We start from the raw sequence: 17774 nt of genomic DNA on the forward strand, positions 1-17774 counted from the left end.
AGGGGACACGGTGCACTAATTGGGCTTCCCGGTCACTCTACGAAGAAAACAACACAAAAACCTCATGTCGACCTTTTGACCTGTCAACCTAGCACATGTCGACCTAGAAACCCTGTCGACCTTCCAACCCTGTCGACCTAGTGACTGTCGACCTATAGTGGTCGACCTAAACATTGTCGACCTAGACACTGTCAATCTAATGATCCACACCCCCCACTGACATAGGAGGGAAAAGTTATTTGTGTTCCTACACTACTCCGTAGAAGTCTCCAAGGTGAGAAAGGCTATCTCTCTGGTATGACGATGCACCCAGTTACTTCAGAAAAAGCATACATTTGTTATGATTTACCCTTCCAGCCTTCGTATCTTTGATGGAAATACTCATAAGGATTTCACTAATATGGCAGATGCAGCAGCATTCCCTCAGGTGGAATCTCAAGCCAGCGGCACTGATATCTCTGACCAGCATTAGTTTTTACTGTGTCCATGCTGTATGTTTCTGAGTATAGCTACCTGCAGCAAGACTGCCTCATCGAACTTTACCCATTTACATGGTCTACATAAATACTGTATGTTTCATATTGTGCCAGTTGTTTGCATCTACAGTTGCTGATTATTTGAGATCTAAACCTATTCTTCTCCAGGACTTAGCCCACCTTTTCCCTGATTGAGTGTGACACTGCCTAGTGGCAGAACTTGTGAGTGGTGGGCCCAGGTGCAAAAGTATTATTTGGGACCCCTTCTCCACCTTAACCCAAGTTCACAATATGCCAATGGGTGACAGGGAGAGGTAGTGGGTGACAGTGTAAGGCAGGGGGAGGCAGAGGGTGACAGGGAGAGGATGACAGGGAGAGATGGTGGTTGACACGGAGGCAGTGGGTGACAGGGGAAGGCAGAGGGTGACAGTGAGAAACAGTGGGTGACAACGTAAGGCAGGGGGAGGCAGAGAGTGACAGGGAGAGGATGACAGGGAGAGGTGGTGGTTGACACGGAGGCAGTGGGTGACAGGGGAAGGCAGAGGGTGACAGTGAGAAACAGTGGGTGACAACGTAAGGCAGGGGGAGGCAGAGAGTGACAGGGAGAGGATGACAGGGAGAGATGGTGGTTGACAGGGGAAGGCAGTGTGTGACAGGGGAAGGCAGAGGGTGAAAGTGAGAAACAGTGGGTGACAACGTAAGGCAGGGGGAGACAGAGTGTGACAAGGAGAGATGGTGGTTGACAGGGGAAGGCAGTGTGTGACAGGGGAAAGCAGAGGGTCACAGTGAGAGACAGTGGGTGATGGAGAGGTTGTCAGGGAGAGACAGTGGGTGACAGGGGTACAAGCAAAATGTCCTGTGTGGTGTGGAGAACAGAAGGCATGTACCTTGGTGGGGGCAGGGACACAGCGTCCTCTGCTCTGTCTGTGACACTGGCCCCTTGTGCTCTCGTCACTCAGTCAGGCAGACTATGACAGTACCAGTTACATCGGATGTGCGCTGCCTTTAATACAGACAGCATTAAATCAGACATAATATACAGCTGTGTGTTACATAGAGGCAATAAGTGGCTGGGATCATCAGCGCTTACAGGACTCCTCAATCAGTCCAGCACACAAAAGGTCAGTCTTCCCTACCTAAGGAAGAGAGTGACACTACGGTCTGCGAGTAGGACAGCAGGACAGTCCCAAAAAACAAACAAAACAAAAAAACAAAACAAGGGACAAGGTACAAGACTGTACATGCTACATTTGTACTAGGTTAGTATTTAAAATAACATAATTACATTACAGTTATCATGCCATGTTAAAAGCTATAGCATTAACTTGACCACCTAGACAATGTTCTTACATACACAGTGACAGATAAGGAAAGTTTCCCGGAAACTGTGCATGTTGGTAAGTATATCACATATTTGTTGTACAGAGGCTTCCCAGCATCAGTCTTCTCCACTTTATATAATGTTAATTTTTGCAATGGTCTTCTGTGGACAACTCATCTTCTGAGCATCTGTGAACTGCTCTCTCCCTCAGGTCACTATGTACTTAGATGTTTATGCTGTGCTGAATTTGTGGCTTTGCGTTGTACCCGGAAGGTGATACCATGAGCTCTTATCTCGTGTATGATGGAACGTAACTGGAACAGCATTGTAGAGGACAACTGGGGCACATCGTGTGGCTGCTGTAATAGGAAGACAAATATAATGTAGCATAAACAAAAACAGTACAAAAGGTGTGCGCATATGGGGCCTGATTCATATTTATACGTAGAGCTGATGGTTTGAGTACAAATACGATGTTTGGGGTCTGCACAGGCGCAAGACCCATTCTGCGCATGTGCAGAACAGGTCTTGAGATGTCGCTCGCTGCCCCCTGTCAGCCGCACAGTAGTGCCCATTATTCACATTACACTGCACAGTAGTGCCCGTTATTCCCATTACACCGCACAGTAGTGCCCGTTATTCACATTACACCGTAGAGTAGTGTCCCTTATTCACATTACACCGCACAGAAGTGTACGTTATTCACATTACACCGCACAGTAGTGCCCTTTATTCACATTACACCGCACAGTAGTGTGCCTTATTCAGATTACACCGCACAGAAGTGTCCCTTATTCACATTACATTGCACAGTAGTGTCCTTTATTCACATTACACCACACAGTAGTGTCCGTTATTCAGATTACACCACACAGTAGTGTCCGTTATTCACATTACACCACACAGTAGTACCCTTATACGCATTATGCCAGGCAGCCGAGCCCCATATAAACATTTTGCAACAGTAGTATGCCCTAGACAGGTCCTAACCTCCCTTGCTCCCTTCATTGGGCTAGCTGCTCCCCTAGAAGTTCTGCAGCCTCGACTTCCCACACTGAAGTATCTGCCCCCATGGAAGTGCTGGAGCCAAAACTTCTGACTCTGGGGTAACTGCCCACTGTAGGAGAGGAACACTCCTCCCCCATATTTTTATCTCAAACCTTATTTGATCCTTATTTCTTTGTAAGGATATCCTTATGTCTATCCCATGCATGTTTAAATTGCTCTACTGTCTTAGCCTCTACCACCTCTGATGGGAGGCTATTCCACTTGTCCACTACCCTTTCTGTGAAGTAATTTTTCCTCAAATTTTCCCTGAAACTCCCCCCTCCCCCCAGTCTCAGTGCATGTCCTCTTGTCCTATTGCTTTTCTCCATTTGGAGAATGTTTCCCTCCTGGACTTTGTTAAAACCCTTGATATATTTGAAAGTTTCTATCATGTCCCCCTTTTCCTTTCTCTGCTCCAAACTATACATACTGAGATTTCTTAGCCTTTCTGTGTATGTTTTGTGATGTAGGCCATGCACCATTTTAGTTACCCTTCTTTGTACAGTCTTTAATGTATTAATATCCTTTTGAAGATCTGGCCTGCAGAATTGAACACAGTCATTTAGATGAGGCCGTACCAATGACCTATACAGTGGCGCATTATTACTTCTTTCTTTCTGCTGTTGATTCCTCTCCCAATGCAGCCAAGCATCTGACTAGCCTTCCTCATTGCTTTGTTATATTGCTTACGTGCCTTTAAGTCACCTGAAATAGTGACTCCTAGTGACCTTTCCTCCTCAGTAGTTTCCATTATAGTGCCATTAATACTATATTTAGCCTTTGGATTTTTGAGACCCAAGTGCATGATTTAGCATTTTCTGGCATTAACTGTAATTGCCACACTTTTGACGATTCCTCTAGTCTACCTAGATCCTCAATCATTTGTTTTACCCCACCTGGTGTGTCTACCCTGTTGCATACCTTTGTGTCATCTGCAAAAAGGCATACTTTCCCTTTAATGACATTTGCAATGTCACCAATAAAGATATTAAAAAGCACTGGTCCAAGCACAGATCCCTGGGGTACTCCACTAGTAACATTTTCCTCCTGCAAATGCACTCCATTTACCACATCTCTCTGTTTTCTATCCTGCAACCAAGCTCTTATCCATTCAATAATCCTAGTATCCAATCCCAAGCTTCCAAGTTTATTTAGCAGTCTGGGATGTGGAAAAGTGTCAAAAAGGCTTACTAAAGTCTAGATAAGCTATATCCACGGCTCCACCTTTATCCATCACTTTAGTCACACAGTCAAAAAAGTCAATAAGATTTGTTTGACATGATCTCCCCCCAGTGAATCCATGCTGTTTGGGATCCTGTAAATTGCTGGATTTGAGATAATCTACAACTCTTTATTTTAAGAGTGTTTCCATCAATTTCCCTACTACTGATGTAAGACTTACTGGTCTGTAGTTGTTTGCTTCTTCCGTACTACCACTTTTGTGCGGTGGGACTACGTTTGCTCTTTTCCAGTCCTCTGGAATTACTCCTGTAGCTAATGACTGGTTGAATAATTCTGTCAATGGTGCTACCAGCACCTCTTTAAGTTCTTTTAGTATCCATGGCTGTATCCCATCTGGCCCCATTGACTTATCCACTTTCATCTTTGAGAGTTTTGTTAGGACCTTCTCTGTAAATGTACTTGTTTCATTTTCCTGAATATCCCTGCAACTTAACTGTGGCCCCTTCCCCTCTCTTTCAGTAGTGAATACTGAGCAAAAATAATTATGAAGATGATCTGCTATTACATTGTCTCCCTCAACAAGACTCCTAGTCTTTGTCTTTAGTTTTATTATTCTGCCTTTTGTTTTTCTCCTTTTGCTTATATACCTTAAAAAAGTTTACCCACTGACTGGGCCATTTTCTTCTCACCTTGTGCCTTTGCACATCTGATTACCGTCGTAGGGCTGTATTCAATAAGAGTTGGAAACTGCCGTCTTGTCGGAAAGACGGCAGTTTCCGACTGGAATAGGTCGGAAGGGGTTCCGACCTATTCAATAGGGGCGCATTTTTTCTGACAAGTCGGGAAACCCGACTTGTCGGAATGCTGTCGGAAAGCAGGTGGATCGGCGGAATATCCGCCGATCCACTTGCTGCTGTCGGAAACGGGGCCAAATTCGACAGGTTTTGACTCCCTTTCCAACAAACTCAATCCGACTTGAAAACAAGTTGGATTGAAGTGAGGAGACGGGGAGCGGTGTGGCGGGCTACGGGGATTAGAGTAGTACCTGTAGTGCCTCCCCCGCCGCCGCAGACATCACTCCCGCTGCGAGCTCCGGTCGCCACTGGAAGCTTCCCCGTCGGCCGCCTCACACTGCTCCCCCCGCTGGCCGCCGCACACTGCTCCCCTGCCGACCGCCTCACGCTGCTCCCCCGCCGGCCACCACACACTGCTCCCCCGCCGGCCGCCTCGTGCTTCTCCCCCGCCGGCCACCGCACGCTGCTCCCCCTGCCGGCCGCCTCACAATGCTCCCCCCGCTGCTGCTGTCAGCACACCCGGCAGCCACTGACAGCAGCGGCAGGACAGGACACAGGGAACGGCCAAATCCGACAGTCGGATTTGGGCACTCTTTGAATAGGGGTTGTTGAGTCCATTCCGACAACTGCATGTCGGAATGGACCCGACTCTTTTTGAATATACCCCTGAGTCTCCTTCTATCTAACAAGATATATCTCTCTGTCTTCATTATTTTGTGTCTGCTTATACTGTATTTCCTAAAAGCCATCTTTTTTTCTTTCACAATATTTGCTACTTCTTTCGCAAACCACACTGGCTTCCTTTTCCTTTTGTTTTTCCTAACACTTTTGATACAAATGTCTGTTGCCTTTAATATTGCACTTTTTAATGTTTCCCACTTCTCCTGCACTGCTTCCAAGTTCTTCCCCTCTGCCAAAGAATCGCTTACACATTTTCCCATCCCTACAAAATCAGCCTTCCTAAAATCCAACACCTTTGTTTTTGTATGAGATGAGTCAGTCTCTGTCTTTATGCTGAACCATACTGCTGGATGATCACTGGATCCCAGGTTTTCACCCCCCAGTGAATCCATGCTGTTTGGGATCCTGTAAATTGCTGGATTTGAGATAATCTACAACTCTTTATTTTAAGAGTGTTTCCATCAATTTCCCTACTACTGATGTAAGACTCACTGGTCTGTAGTTGTTTGCCTCTTCCTTACTACCATTTTTGTGCAGTGGGACTACATTCGCTCTTTTCCAGTCCTCTGGAATTACTCCTGTAGCTAATGACTGGTTGAATAATTCTGTCAATGGTGCTACCAGCACCTCTTTAAGTTCTTTTAGTATCATTGGATGTATCCCATCTGGCCCCATTGATTTATCCACTTTCAGCTTTGAGAGTTCTGTTAGGACCTTCTCCTCTGTAAATGTACTTGTTTCATTTTCCTGAATATCTCTGCAACTTAACTGTGGCCCCTTCCCCTCTCTTTCAGTAGTGAATAGCAGTGATCTGCTATTACATTGTCTCCCTCAACAAGACTCCTAGGGGTATATTCAATTAGCAGTGATAACGGACTTTTCACGTGAAACGCAATTACATGCTATTCAATTATCCTGGAAAATTTATCGGTGATCATTTTTTCACTAATTTCACTTCACCTTCTCTGAAGCAGATGAAAAGTTGGGAAAAGTCACTATTTTAAGGTAAAAATCTTTGGATATGGTACAGAACTCCTGGGACACCCCCCTTAATGACTAATTAGGCACGTTGAAGTTTTTAATATTTTTTAATTGGCCAATAATGACATGTCATTTTTGGGGTGAAAAAGTAAAAAGTCATGGAAATTGGGGTTCAAGGTATGGGACAGGTATATTGGGGTGCTTTATGAGTGGGACAGGTGTTTTTTAGGCTTGCAGATGGGAGTAATCGGTCTGTTTCCACTTTTTTTTAAAGTACCCTAAAATGACCCAAATATATACTTATACCCATTTTCATGTACCCAAAATTTAATGAGAGCATTTATTTTGCTCAAAAAAAATTGCTTTCTATAATTTTTTTGCATTTTAAAAAAAATGCATATAACAGCCATTTCACACAATTTAAGTCCCCAAAAACGCTCTAATGTGATCTCTAACACACTTCTCTTCTGTTTTCCTATGTTAGTTTAGCATTTTTTGGGGTACAGGCTGATTTCCCCATTTTCACCTGCACTTTTCACTGCAAGAATTTTCACGTGAAACCCGGTCGGAATTGAATAGGTCGAAAAACGGAGCGTTTTCGCGGCAATTTTCGGCCGATTGACGCGAAAAATTCGGGCGCAAAATTGCCGCGAATTTGCGGATAATTGAATATCCCCCCTAGTCTCTGTCTTTAGTTTTATTATTCTGCCTTTTGTTTTTCTCTTTTCGCTTATATACCTTAAAAAAGTTTTGCCTCCTTTACCCACTGACTGGGCCATTTTCTCCTCACCTTGTGCATTTGCACATCTGATTACCATTGTAGGGCTGTATTCAATAAGAGTCGGAAACTGCCATCTTGTCGGAAAGACGGCAGTTTCCGACTGGAATAGGTCGGAAGGGGTTCCGACCTATTCAACAGAGGCACATTTTTTCTGACATGTCGGGAAACGCGACTTGTCGGAATGCTGTCGGAAAGCAGGTGGATCGGCGGAATACCCGCCGATCCACCTGCTGCTGTCGGAAACGGGGCCAAATTCGACAGGTTTTGGCCCCCTTTCCGACAAACTCAATCCGACTTGAAAACAAGTCGGATTGAGGTGAGGAGACGGGGAGCGATGTGGCGGGCTACAGGGATGAGAGTAGTACCTGTAGTGCCTCCCCTGCCGCCGCAGACATCACTCCCGCTGCCAGCTCCAGTCGCCGCTGGAAGCTTCCCCCGCCGGCCACCTCACGCTGCTCCCCCCGCCGGCCGCCGCACACTGCTCCCCCGCCGGCCTCCTCATGCTGCTCCCCCGCCGGCCACCGCACACTGCTCCCCCGCCCGCCGCCACACACTGCTCCCCCCGCGGGTCGCCTCACAATGCTCCCCCTGCCGCTGCTGTCACCGCACCCGGCAGCCACTGACAGCAGCGGCAGGACAGGACACAGGGAACGGCCAAACCCGACAGTCGGATTTGGACGCTCTTTGAATAGGGGTTGTCGGGTCCATTCCGACAACTGCATGTCGGAATGGACCCGACTCTTATTGAATATACCCGAGTCTCCTTCTGTCTAACAAAATATATCTCTGTCTTCATTATTTTGTGTCTGCTTATATATCCTAAGGGTGTGTACACACGGTGAGATATTTTCTTTCTATATAGTCAAAATCGCAAGAAAAGTTAGTGCAGATCGCAAGGTAAAAGTCACCTTGCGATCCCCATTCGATCCCGATGCGTGGTTTCCATCCAGGTCGGCATCACAAGAAAAGATAGACTGTGCAGGCAAGTAAATCCTTGCTAGATCGGTGTACTATCTAGTTCATCTCACATGTCAATGACAGCTCACATAAGCCAAAATCTCAGATAAGCCAAAATCGTAAGCACACATAGTCCATATCTCAAGAAAAGTTAGTCAAAATCAGTGTTGCTGGGCTCCGGGGAGTTCAAGGGAAATTGCAAGTGAAAATCGGGCATAGCAAGGATCTCACCATGGCCCTCATTCCGAGTTGTTCGCTCGGTAAAAATCTTCGCATCGCAGCGATTTTCCGCTTAATGCGCATGCGCAATGTCCGCACTGCGACTGCGCCAAGTAAATTTGCTATGTAGTTAGGAATTTTACTCACGGCTTTTTCATCGTTCTGGCGATCGTAATGTGATTGACAGGAAATGGGTGTTACTGGGCGGAAACAGGCCGTTTTATGGGCGTGTGGGAAAAAACGCTACCGTTTCCGGAAAAAACGCAGGAGTGGCCGGAGAAACGGAGGAGTGTCTGGGCGAACGCTGGGTGTGTTTGTGACGTCAAACCAGGAACGACAAGCGCTGAACTGATCGCATATGCCGAGTAAGTCTGGAGCTACTCAGAAACTGCTACGAGGTGTGTAATCGCAATATTGCGAATACATCGTTCGCAATTTTAAGATGCTAAGATTCACTCCCAGTAGGCGGCGGCTTAGCATGAGCAAATCTGCTAAAATCCGCTTGCGAGCGAACAACTCGGAATGAGGGCCCATGTGTACACACCCTAAAAGCCATCTTTTTTTCTTTCACAATATTTGTTACTTCTTTCGCAAACTACACTGGCTTCCTTTTCCTTGTGTTTTTTCCTAACACTTTTGACACAAATGTCTGTTGCCTTTAATATTGCACTTTTTAATGTTTCCCACCTCTCCTGCACTGCTTCCAAGTTCTTCCACTCTGTCAAAGAATCGCTTACACATTTTCCCATCCCTCAAAATCAGCCTTCCTAAAATCCAATACCTTTGTTTTTGAATGAGATGAGTCAGTCTCTGTCTTTATGCTGAACAATACTGCTTGATGATCACTGGATCCCAGGCTTTCACCCACTTTTATGTCTGATATTCTGTCTCCATTTGTAAGTATTAAGTCTAATATTGCATCTTTCTGAGTGGACTCCCTCACCAATTGGTGGAGGGAGGCTCTCTGAAGGGAATTTAAAATGTCCCTACTTCTAGTGGTACTAGCAACAGACACCTCCCAGTTTACATCAGGAGATTAAAGTCTCCCATGATTATTACCTCTCCTTTTAATGCTATTTTAGTTATGTCCTGCAATAGGGTCTTGACCAGTTCTTCTTCCTGTACGAATAGTCGACTTCTCCCGTTTCTATGGTCACCTAAAGGACTTCAGTCTTTTCTTCAATACTTTGTAATAAGGTAGTATTTATGCTTTTTTTTTTACGTACATTGCTACCCCTCCTCCGATTTTTCCCATTCTGTCCTTCCTAAATAAAGTATATTCCGGTATAGCTATGTCCCAGTCATGATTTTCATTGCACCATGACTCTGTAATTGCAACAATATCTAGATCATCCCTTGTCATTATTGCAGTTAGTTCTGGGATTTTATTTCCTAAACTCCTAGCATTTGCACACATAGCTTTTAGAGTTTTATTTGTGCTTTTTCTGTTCCTAGCTATGTTCTTCTTCTGCCTATGTTTATTTGGTTTTGATCTGAATTATCTTCTGTTGCTGTGGATATGCTTCCTATTTCCTTTGCCTGCAGAAACAATACCTCTGTGTTGGGGGAGTAGATTGCTTTATTCCTATTTGGTTCACTGACCCCCTCTGTTAGTTTAAATAGTTCTTGATGAAGCTTGTAACTATTGCGTTAGTATTCTAATTAAGATGGGTGCAGGCTGTCACTTTTGTATAAGCTCCTATTTTGCTAGATGGTGTGACTATGGCCTAGAAATCCAAATCTCTCCTCATTGCCCATGTCCTTAGCCAAACATTGAAGTTTCTGATGCAATGAGTTCTGTCTTTCCCTCTGTGTACTGGCAGTACGTCTGAAAAAGTTACAGTGGTTGCCACCTGCTTCAGAGCAGTCCCTAACTTCCTAAAGCAATGTAGATCTGAGTTTGGACACACCCCTCTCACATTTCTTTTGTTTTGCTCAACTCAGAATCAGCCATATAATCCTCATGCTTACCTGATGCACACAGGGAGGTTCTTCACCATCTTTATTAATATAGGTATATTTATAATGGGTAGTGTATATGGTGCACCGGGGTGGGGGGGCCTGCACTGCATATCATGCACCCAGAGTATACTTACCTTGCGTCAGAATTAGGTCCCTCCTTCATGGTACCATCTCTCAATTACATCATCGGGAGGATGGCGCTACACAGTGAAAGCAAAGATATGGCACTGTGCCAGAGCCTGTGCGCTCTTGTGCGCATGCACCATCTTTCAGGAACAAAGTAAGATGCAGGCTGGTGAGGGCCCGCTGCTCGGAGCAGGGTGCCTGCTGCACACGAGCCCCCTTCAGCTTTAATACTCACGTTTCCTAACCTACCTTCGTCAGTGCTCTGAAAAGTCTTATTAGAACCAGTTCTTCCAATGCAGGTGGCAGGGAAGGAAGTTTACTAACACACTGCAGGAGACAGCACAGAGTTTCCCCCTGACTCTGAAAAACACAGACAATGAAACATGAATGGTCATTTCAGTTGGTATACTTCTGTAGCTAGTAGGACAAAGTGTAGGGACAACGTGTTCATATTTGCTCAGTGACAATTTCCCTAAGAAAGATGTTCTCAAACTCTGGTCACCAGGAGTATTAGGAGCCTTTACTGCCTAATACTAGCAATAATCACATCTCACCTTCATAAAGGATCACTGCATACAATAGTACAGACTTTCATATGATAAATTGACAAATATTAGTTTTATTGACATATATATATATATATATATATATATATATACATACATACATACACACACACACACACACACACACACACACACACACACACACACACACACACACGGCCATCTTAACAGCATTGTAGGCACTGGGCAAAGCCATCTCTACACATGCTTCCGTTCTATACAATGAATGGCTGGCAGCACTCTGACTGGTGGATAGCTCCAGCCGTCCATCAAGCAGAGTGTTGACAGCCATTCATTGTCTGGCTGCAGGCTGGGAGGCATGTAGGGAATGTTGCACTCTGATTGGTGGATAGCTCCAGCCATCCACCATTCAGCATGCTGACAGCCATTCAATGTCTGGCAGTTGCCCCTGGCCCAGCCCACCCATGCTCAAAGGCCCCCAGAATTGCGGGGCCCTGGGCAGCTGCCCAGTATGCCCATACCTTAATATGGCCCTGTATATGCTATATAACTTATAACTAAATAATTATTACCTAAAAGGCGCTAAGAGACACCACGTACGTTTGAATCAGTTGGTATATTGGTACAGTGACCGTGATTTTCACTACCACAAAAAGAGAGCTAGCCCTCAAAAATAGACAATATTCAAAATAGTGGAGCGCTATCATATGGTACACACCAATATTGATAATAAATCAATTTTAATCTATAATGCACATACAATAAAAACACAAGAGAATAATAGTTCCTCAATAAATAACGGTAATAGCCAACATCACTATTAAATCCAATTGAATCCTCATTCGAGTCTAGTTCATATGCTAGAATGAAATATTGTGTTAGAGGCTGTCCAGAATAGCCAATAATGTTAATAGGAAATATCTGTCATTAATAAGGCAATGTTGATGTGATCCGGCACCCGTTTACAGGGGTTCACTACGGCTGGCCGGCGGTCGGGCTCCCGGCGACCAGCATCCCGGCGCCGGGAGCCCGACCGCCGGCTTACCGACAGCTTGGCGAGCGCAAATGAGCCCCTTGCGGGCTCGCTGCGCTCGCCACGCTACGGGCACGGTGGCGCGCTACGCGCGCCACACTATTTTATTCTCCCTCTATGGGGGTCGTGGACCCCCACGAGGGAAAATAATTGTCGGTATTCCGGCTGTCGGGCTCCCGGCGCCGGTATACTGAGCGCCGGGAGCCCGACCGCCGGCAAACAGAAGACCACCCGTTTACAGCATAGGGAGAGCAGGCACAAGAAGATAAGCTCATCTCCAAGCGCTGGCACTGGTAACGTGTGAGGTGACGTCACTGACCAGGCAATAAGCCGAGTCTAGAGGCCACTCTGATAAGGGCCTCAGCTGGGTCGCACCCAGGTTGGAGCCGTGTACAAAATCTTGGGTGTGACCCGTCATTTCAGTCTAAAAGGGGTATTATTAAGCCTCCACAAATCTGAGAGAAAGAAAGTCATGCAGCTGAGTCCTGTTAGCACTGCAAAGCACAGTATGTCAATAAGAGATATGCACACTCCCATTTAGGCAGCCCATATAATGAGACAAACACGGTTCTCTCACTGCAGCGCATGAACAGTCTCTCATTAGCTGAAAACCAAGGCAGTTCAATTCAACTTCCTACAGAATACATACAGCCTATGGGCGTAATTCAGACCTGTTCATAGATGTGCGAAAAAAATCTCTGACATGTGGGGGGACGCCCAGCACAGGGCAAGTCCGCCCCGCATGCCGGATCCAGCCCCTCCCCCACCCCCACAGATATGCAAAAGCATTGCACGGCATCAATGCTTTTGCACCTGCCGAGCAGGTCTCCGCCTACGCAGCCTGGCTGCCTGGATGTTTTGGTCGCAGTGGCTGCGTGTGACGTCACGCAGCTGCCGTGAAGCGCCCTAGCAACGGTCCGGACGCGCTTCCATTGTCTGAACCGTGCTGCTGCAACGCTGTGCCAACGCCGCCGACACGCCCCTTACCTCCTCTACCTGTCAATCAGGCAGAGGCGATGGCACAAGATGCCGTCTCATCTCACTGTGTGCGCACTCGCAGTGCGGCTTCTGCGCATGCACACACTGCACTGTCCTTCAGCCAGTAATGATGCACCAAACTGCACCCCTGAGCACAGAGTTACAGCCATATGTTGGCGCACGCTGTCAGCGTCCATACTCACACTGTGCCTCTGTGTCCTAGGATGAAATCTGGCATGGCAGTGAGAAGGCAGGGGAGAGTGGACGCTGGCTGCTCCTTCCTTTATGGAGCACAGAGTTACAGCCATATGTTGGCGCACGCTGTCAGCGTCCATACTCACACTGTGCCTCTGTGTCCTAGGATGAAATCTGGCATGGCAGTGAGAAGGCAGGGGAGAGTGGACGCTGGCTGCTCCTTCCTTTATGGAGCACGGAGTTACAGCCATATGTTGGTGCACGCTGTCAGTGTCCATACTCACACTGTGCCTCTGTGTCCTAGGATGAAATCTGGCATGGCAGTGAGAAGGCAGAGGAGAGTGGACGCTGGCTGCTTCCTCCTTTATGCTGCAGGGACTCCTGGAACTCCTAGCTGGCTAGTGATATGAGGTAAAAGCCATGGCTCTAGCGCTGCTTCAGTGTGCCAGGGAAAACGTCCATGATCCTCACACGCTGACAGTCTGCACAAACATACGGCTGTAGCTCCCAGCTCAGGGGTGCAGTCTGGAGCAACATTACAATATAGACTGTATAATGCATTCAGTGTGTACTTTAATTGAATTGCCTAAACGGTCTGCCTAATGAGACTGTGCATATCTTTTATTATTGACATACCGGGCGGAATTCAAATGTTTTTCCGCTGGCAGGAAGTAGCTGGCGCCAAAATGGAGCCATTCAATTGTAGCTCCGTTCAGGCATGATGAGTGCTGGCGTCTCCATTTTAGCTCACACCCCCAGGGGTGACGAGCTGAAATGCACGAAAAGTGACTTTTCGCATTAGCACCCAGCACTTTGGTCGGGTGTAGCTGCTTTATGTGGCTAAACCCGACCTCTATGGGCGTGATCAGGGCAATAAAAAAATCAATTGAATATTTCCCATCTCCTGTCACTTTAGATGGGAGATCAGGCACGATAATCAATTGAATATCGCCCACTGTGCTTAGCAGTGCTAACAGGACTCAGCTGCGTGACATTCTTTCCCACAGACTTGTGGAGGCTTAATAACAATCTGCTTGCATTGTGTGACTAGAGGGGATACTAATAGGCCCCACACACTGGGCAATAAAAGTCAAAGCTATGAACGATCTTGTTCATTAATGAACGAGATAACGTTCATATCTTTCAGTGTGGAGGCTCCAGCGATGAACGATGCGCGGCCCCGCGCTCGTTCATCGCTGGTGGCCCGCCGGCTGTGCATGCAGGCCAATATGGACGATCTCGTCCATATTTGCCTGCACTTCTATGGAGCCGTGTGACGGGGGGAGTGAAGAGACTTCACTCCCCCCGTCACTGCCCCCTCGCCGCTGGGTCGCTCGTCGGCCGTATCCGCCATCGGGCAGCTCGGCGGCGGATCTATTAATGTGTAGGGCCCATAACTCTGCTACTGATTACAAGACCATTGCCTTATTAATTACAGAGATTTGCTATTAACATTACTGGCTTTTCTGGACAACCTCTAACACAAATGTCCATATTGGGCATACAGTATGGACTAGACTCTAATGAGGAGTCAATTGGATTTAATAGTCACATTGGTAAATTAATACTATTATTTATCACGGAATTATCATTCTCTTGTATGTTTTTATTGCATGTGTATTTTTATTATGTGCATTATAGATTAAAATTGATTTAGTTTGAATAATACTGTATAACTGTATATGTGCTCTATACCTGAAATATTTTAAAGCTGAAATGTTGGAAAATGTGAATGTGATTTTACATTGAAATTGACCACGAGTGCTGCCAGTGTTTTTATATATCTCCTTAGATCCCATGTCGTATTTGCAGCTACACGATATTCACCGTTCCTCTATCACTTGAGAGACTTGCAGAAAAGACCATCCAGCAATGCATTGCACTGCTGATCATTGATCCATTCTTCTTCTCCATTCCCCGCCCCCTTCCTACTCTCCAGTGGTCCACACTGGACAGTACCTAGTAAGAACAGGAGCATCTAGTGTGTGGTTGGTGGTGAAATGTCGTTGTATGATCATGATCAGGGGTGTATCTACCCATTGGCCAGGATGGCACTCGCCAGGGGAGCCAGGCAAGGAGGGGGCGCCGCCTGGCTGTGCCACCTGCGCAGCCAAAGGGTAGAAAAGCAGTACTGTCAGACTGTACCTAGTGAGAGTCTGTTACTGCTGAGTGGCACCGGTGTCCGGCAGCACCGCACTTGTAATCAGACTCAAAATAAACTACAGCTGCCAGCAGCCCTTGTTGCTGGGAGCTCCCGGCAGCAAGGGCAGCTGGGAACTGTAGTTTATTGTGAGTCTGATTACAAGTGCGGTGCTGCCGGACACTAGTCTTATCACTAGTGCAGTGTGGTATGCGATGCTGATGGACACCGGCGCCGCGCCGGCAGTAAAAGACTATCACCAGGTACACAGCAATTGTTATATAGCACAGTGCTATAGATCTATTTGTTGTTGAAGATAATAAAAAAGTGTCAGTGTTTGGGAGAAGGGACTGTAGTACCGGGAAAACTACACAATTATCATGCATGTTAGATGTAAGTAAGTAGTGAGAAAGCGAAAACTTTAACTTGTTGAGTGTAATAAAGAAAATACATATCTTACCTATTTCAAGGCCAGGTTAAAGGAAATGTATATCAGTTAATTGTATAATTGATCATTTTATCTTGGAAGTGATGTCACCCTGATGTTTTTTCTAACAGGAAGCACTTTTACCATCCAACTGATGGTGTTTGGTTAATAGCTGGGTCCATTTGAGGCTCATCTCACTGCAGATCATTAGCATTTCATTCAGGAAGCAGTCAAGATGCCGGCGTTTGGCATTCCGGCGGTCGGAAAGCTGACGCCAGCATCCCGAAACTGCTCGGAATGCTGATGCTGGCATCCCAACATAGATATCGATGCAGAATGCCAAAATCCGGATCGAGTTGGTGCCAAAGTCTCTACTGGCAAGCCACGTGGGAGGGTTAGCGTTAGGCAGCGAGGGTGGGAGGATTAGGGTTAGGCTGCAGGGAGGGAGATTAGGAAGGGTGGGTTAGGGTTAGGCACCACTGAAGAGGCTTTTGGGGGGGCAGGTTAAGATCAGGCTGTGAGAAAGGTGGGTTAGGGGGGAGGGATGGTATAATATGAATATGAGGCACTAGTGTGCAGTGTAATGCAAATAAGGGACACTACTGTGTACTATAGTGTCCATGCCCTTCCCCCACAAGACCATGCCCCATTTCCAATACTCACACCTTATTCCAAATGTGTGTAGGGGGGGGGCAACCCCTTACTTTGCCAGGGGCGCTCGGACCCCTAGATACACCCCTGATCATGATGCGCTATTATTACATTTAACATTTGGGGTTTTTTAATCAAGTCCCTGCATGTCATCATTAGGCCCCAAGCTAGTGTCTTGCCTGGTGCCCCTTTGGCTCTTAATCTGACCCTCATCCTCCATAGTATCTGCTTAAAACATGGGGAAATGATGTTCTACAGCCACTTGTTAAATACGGAAGAGGTTCACTAGCACAAAAGCAGTGTATGCTATGACAAAAAGTCATATGCATTGTGAGCCACATTTCTGCACTGATCTAGAAGGCCATTAAATCTTTAACACCCTAGTAATAAGATTTTAAAAAAAATGTAAATAAAAAAATTTGGTTTTACCCTGCTTAGTTTGATCAGATTTTGTCTCCAATCTCCATCACAAAAGAGGCTCACATCCTCCTGATCCAGTATTGGCTCCTAAGAAGATAAAATAGGGAATGGTGTAAACTAGTGATGCAGATATAGAGAAAGCAGCTAAACAGGGGAGTCTTCAGGAAATGAACTGCAGCATTTATACGAAGTTGTTCATGTTCTAGGTCAATGACCCTATGCATAGCTACAAACCACAGCAATGGAGAGCTACTGACTTGAACTGTTCTTAGTGGAACAGGGTTAGTATGCATGAATTGTCACCAGTTTGCTCGCCCATACTGTAAGAAGCAGCAGGATTATTTGGTCTCCTGCTACAAAAGCATTTCAACTAATAATGGGATTTGTATTTTTATTCTTCACTGCCCCTCCCCCACAAAACTACCCAACAGTGCCATATTTCCGGTGATGTATTCTTGAATATGGAGCATGTGCAGAAGATAGTAAGGACTGGTAAAGTGCACATTGATATTCTGTGCTGGCACCATTTTTCTGAAAATGTTATCAGCCCAGCAACCTAGTAGTAAGATTAGGTGTGTCAAGAAGGATAGCAGTGACGGGTACTAATTACCCAGACATGGGCTTGATGGAGGGACCTGGGTCAGCTGCTTAGAGGGACAAATGACCCCCTTTGCAGCACATAGTATTATTTTCACTATTTTCGGAGGGGATGTGGCCACACTTCCCGGATTTGGTCATGCTCCCAGTACCCAGGCCCTTGATCAGCTTCCGGCGGCCTGTTCTCATTTTATATATACATATATATATATATATACACACATATATATATACATATATACATATACATATACAAGAAACAAAGAAAGCGGCACTCAG

At 46.1% G+C, this 17774-nt stretch overlaps 1 protein-coding gene across 1 annotated transcript in view; it reads right to left on the minus strand.

Moving 5' to 3' along the window:
• Nucleotides 1-1468: 1468 nt before the first annotated feature.
• The window catches only part of LOC134935282 (protein tyrosine phosphatase domain-containing protein 1-like), a 64165-nt gene continuing 47859 nt past the window's right edge, over nucleotides 1469-17774 (minus strand). Inside the window, exons 9-11 of the mRNA XM_063930442.1 lie at nucleotides 16908-16985; nucleotides 10777-10887; nucleotides 1469-2156 (exon numbers count right to left, since the gene is read on the minus strand). Of these exons, the coding sequence (XP_063786512.1) occupies nucleotides 2013-2156; nucleotides 10777-10887; nucleotides 16908-16985 (333 nt within the window). The 3' untranslated portion in view covers nucleotides 1469-2012. The remainder of the gene's footprint in view (nucleotides 2157-10776; nucleotides 10888-16907; nucleotides 16986-17774) is intronic.

The sequence above is a fragment of the Pseudophryne corroboree genome, chromosome 6, assembly GCF_028390025.1.
Source record: "Pseudophryne corroboree isolate aPseCor3 chromosome 6, aPseCor3.hap2, whole genome shotgun sequence".
Lineage (NCBI taxonomy): Eukaryota > Metazoa > Chordata > Amphibia > Anura > Myobatrachidae > Pseudophryne > Pseudophryne corroboree.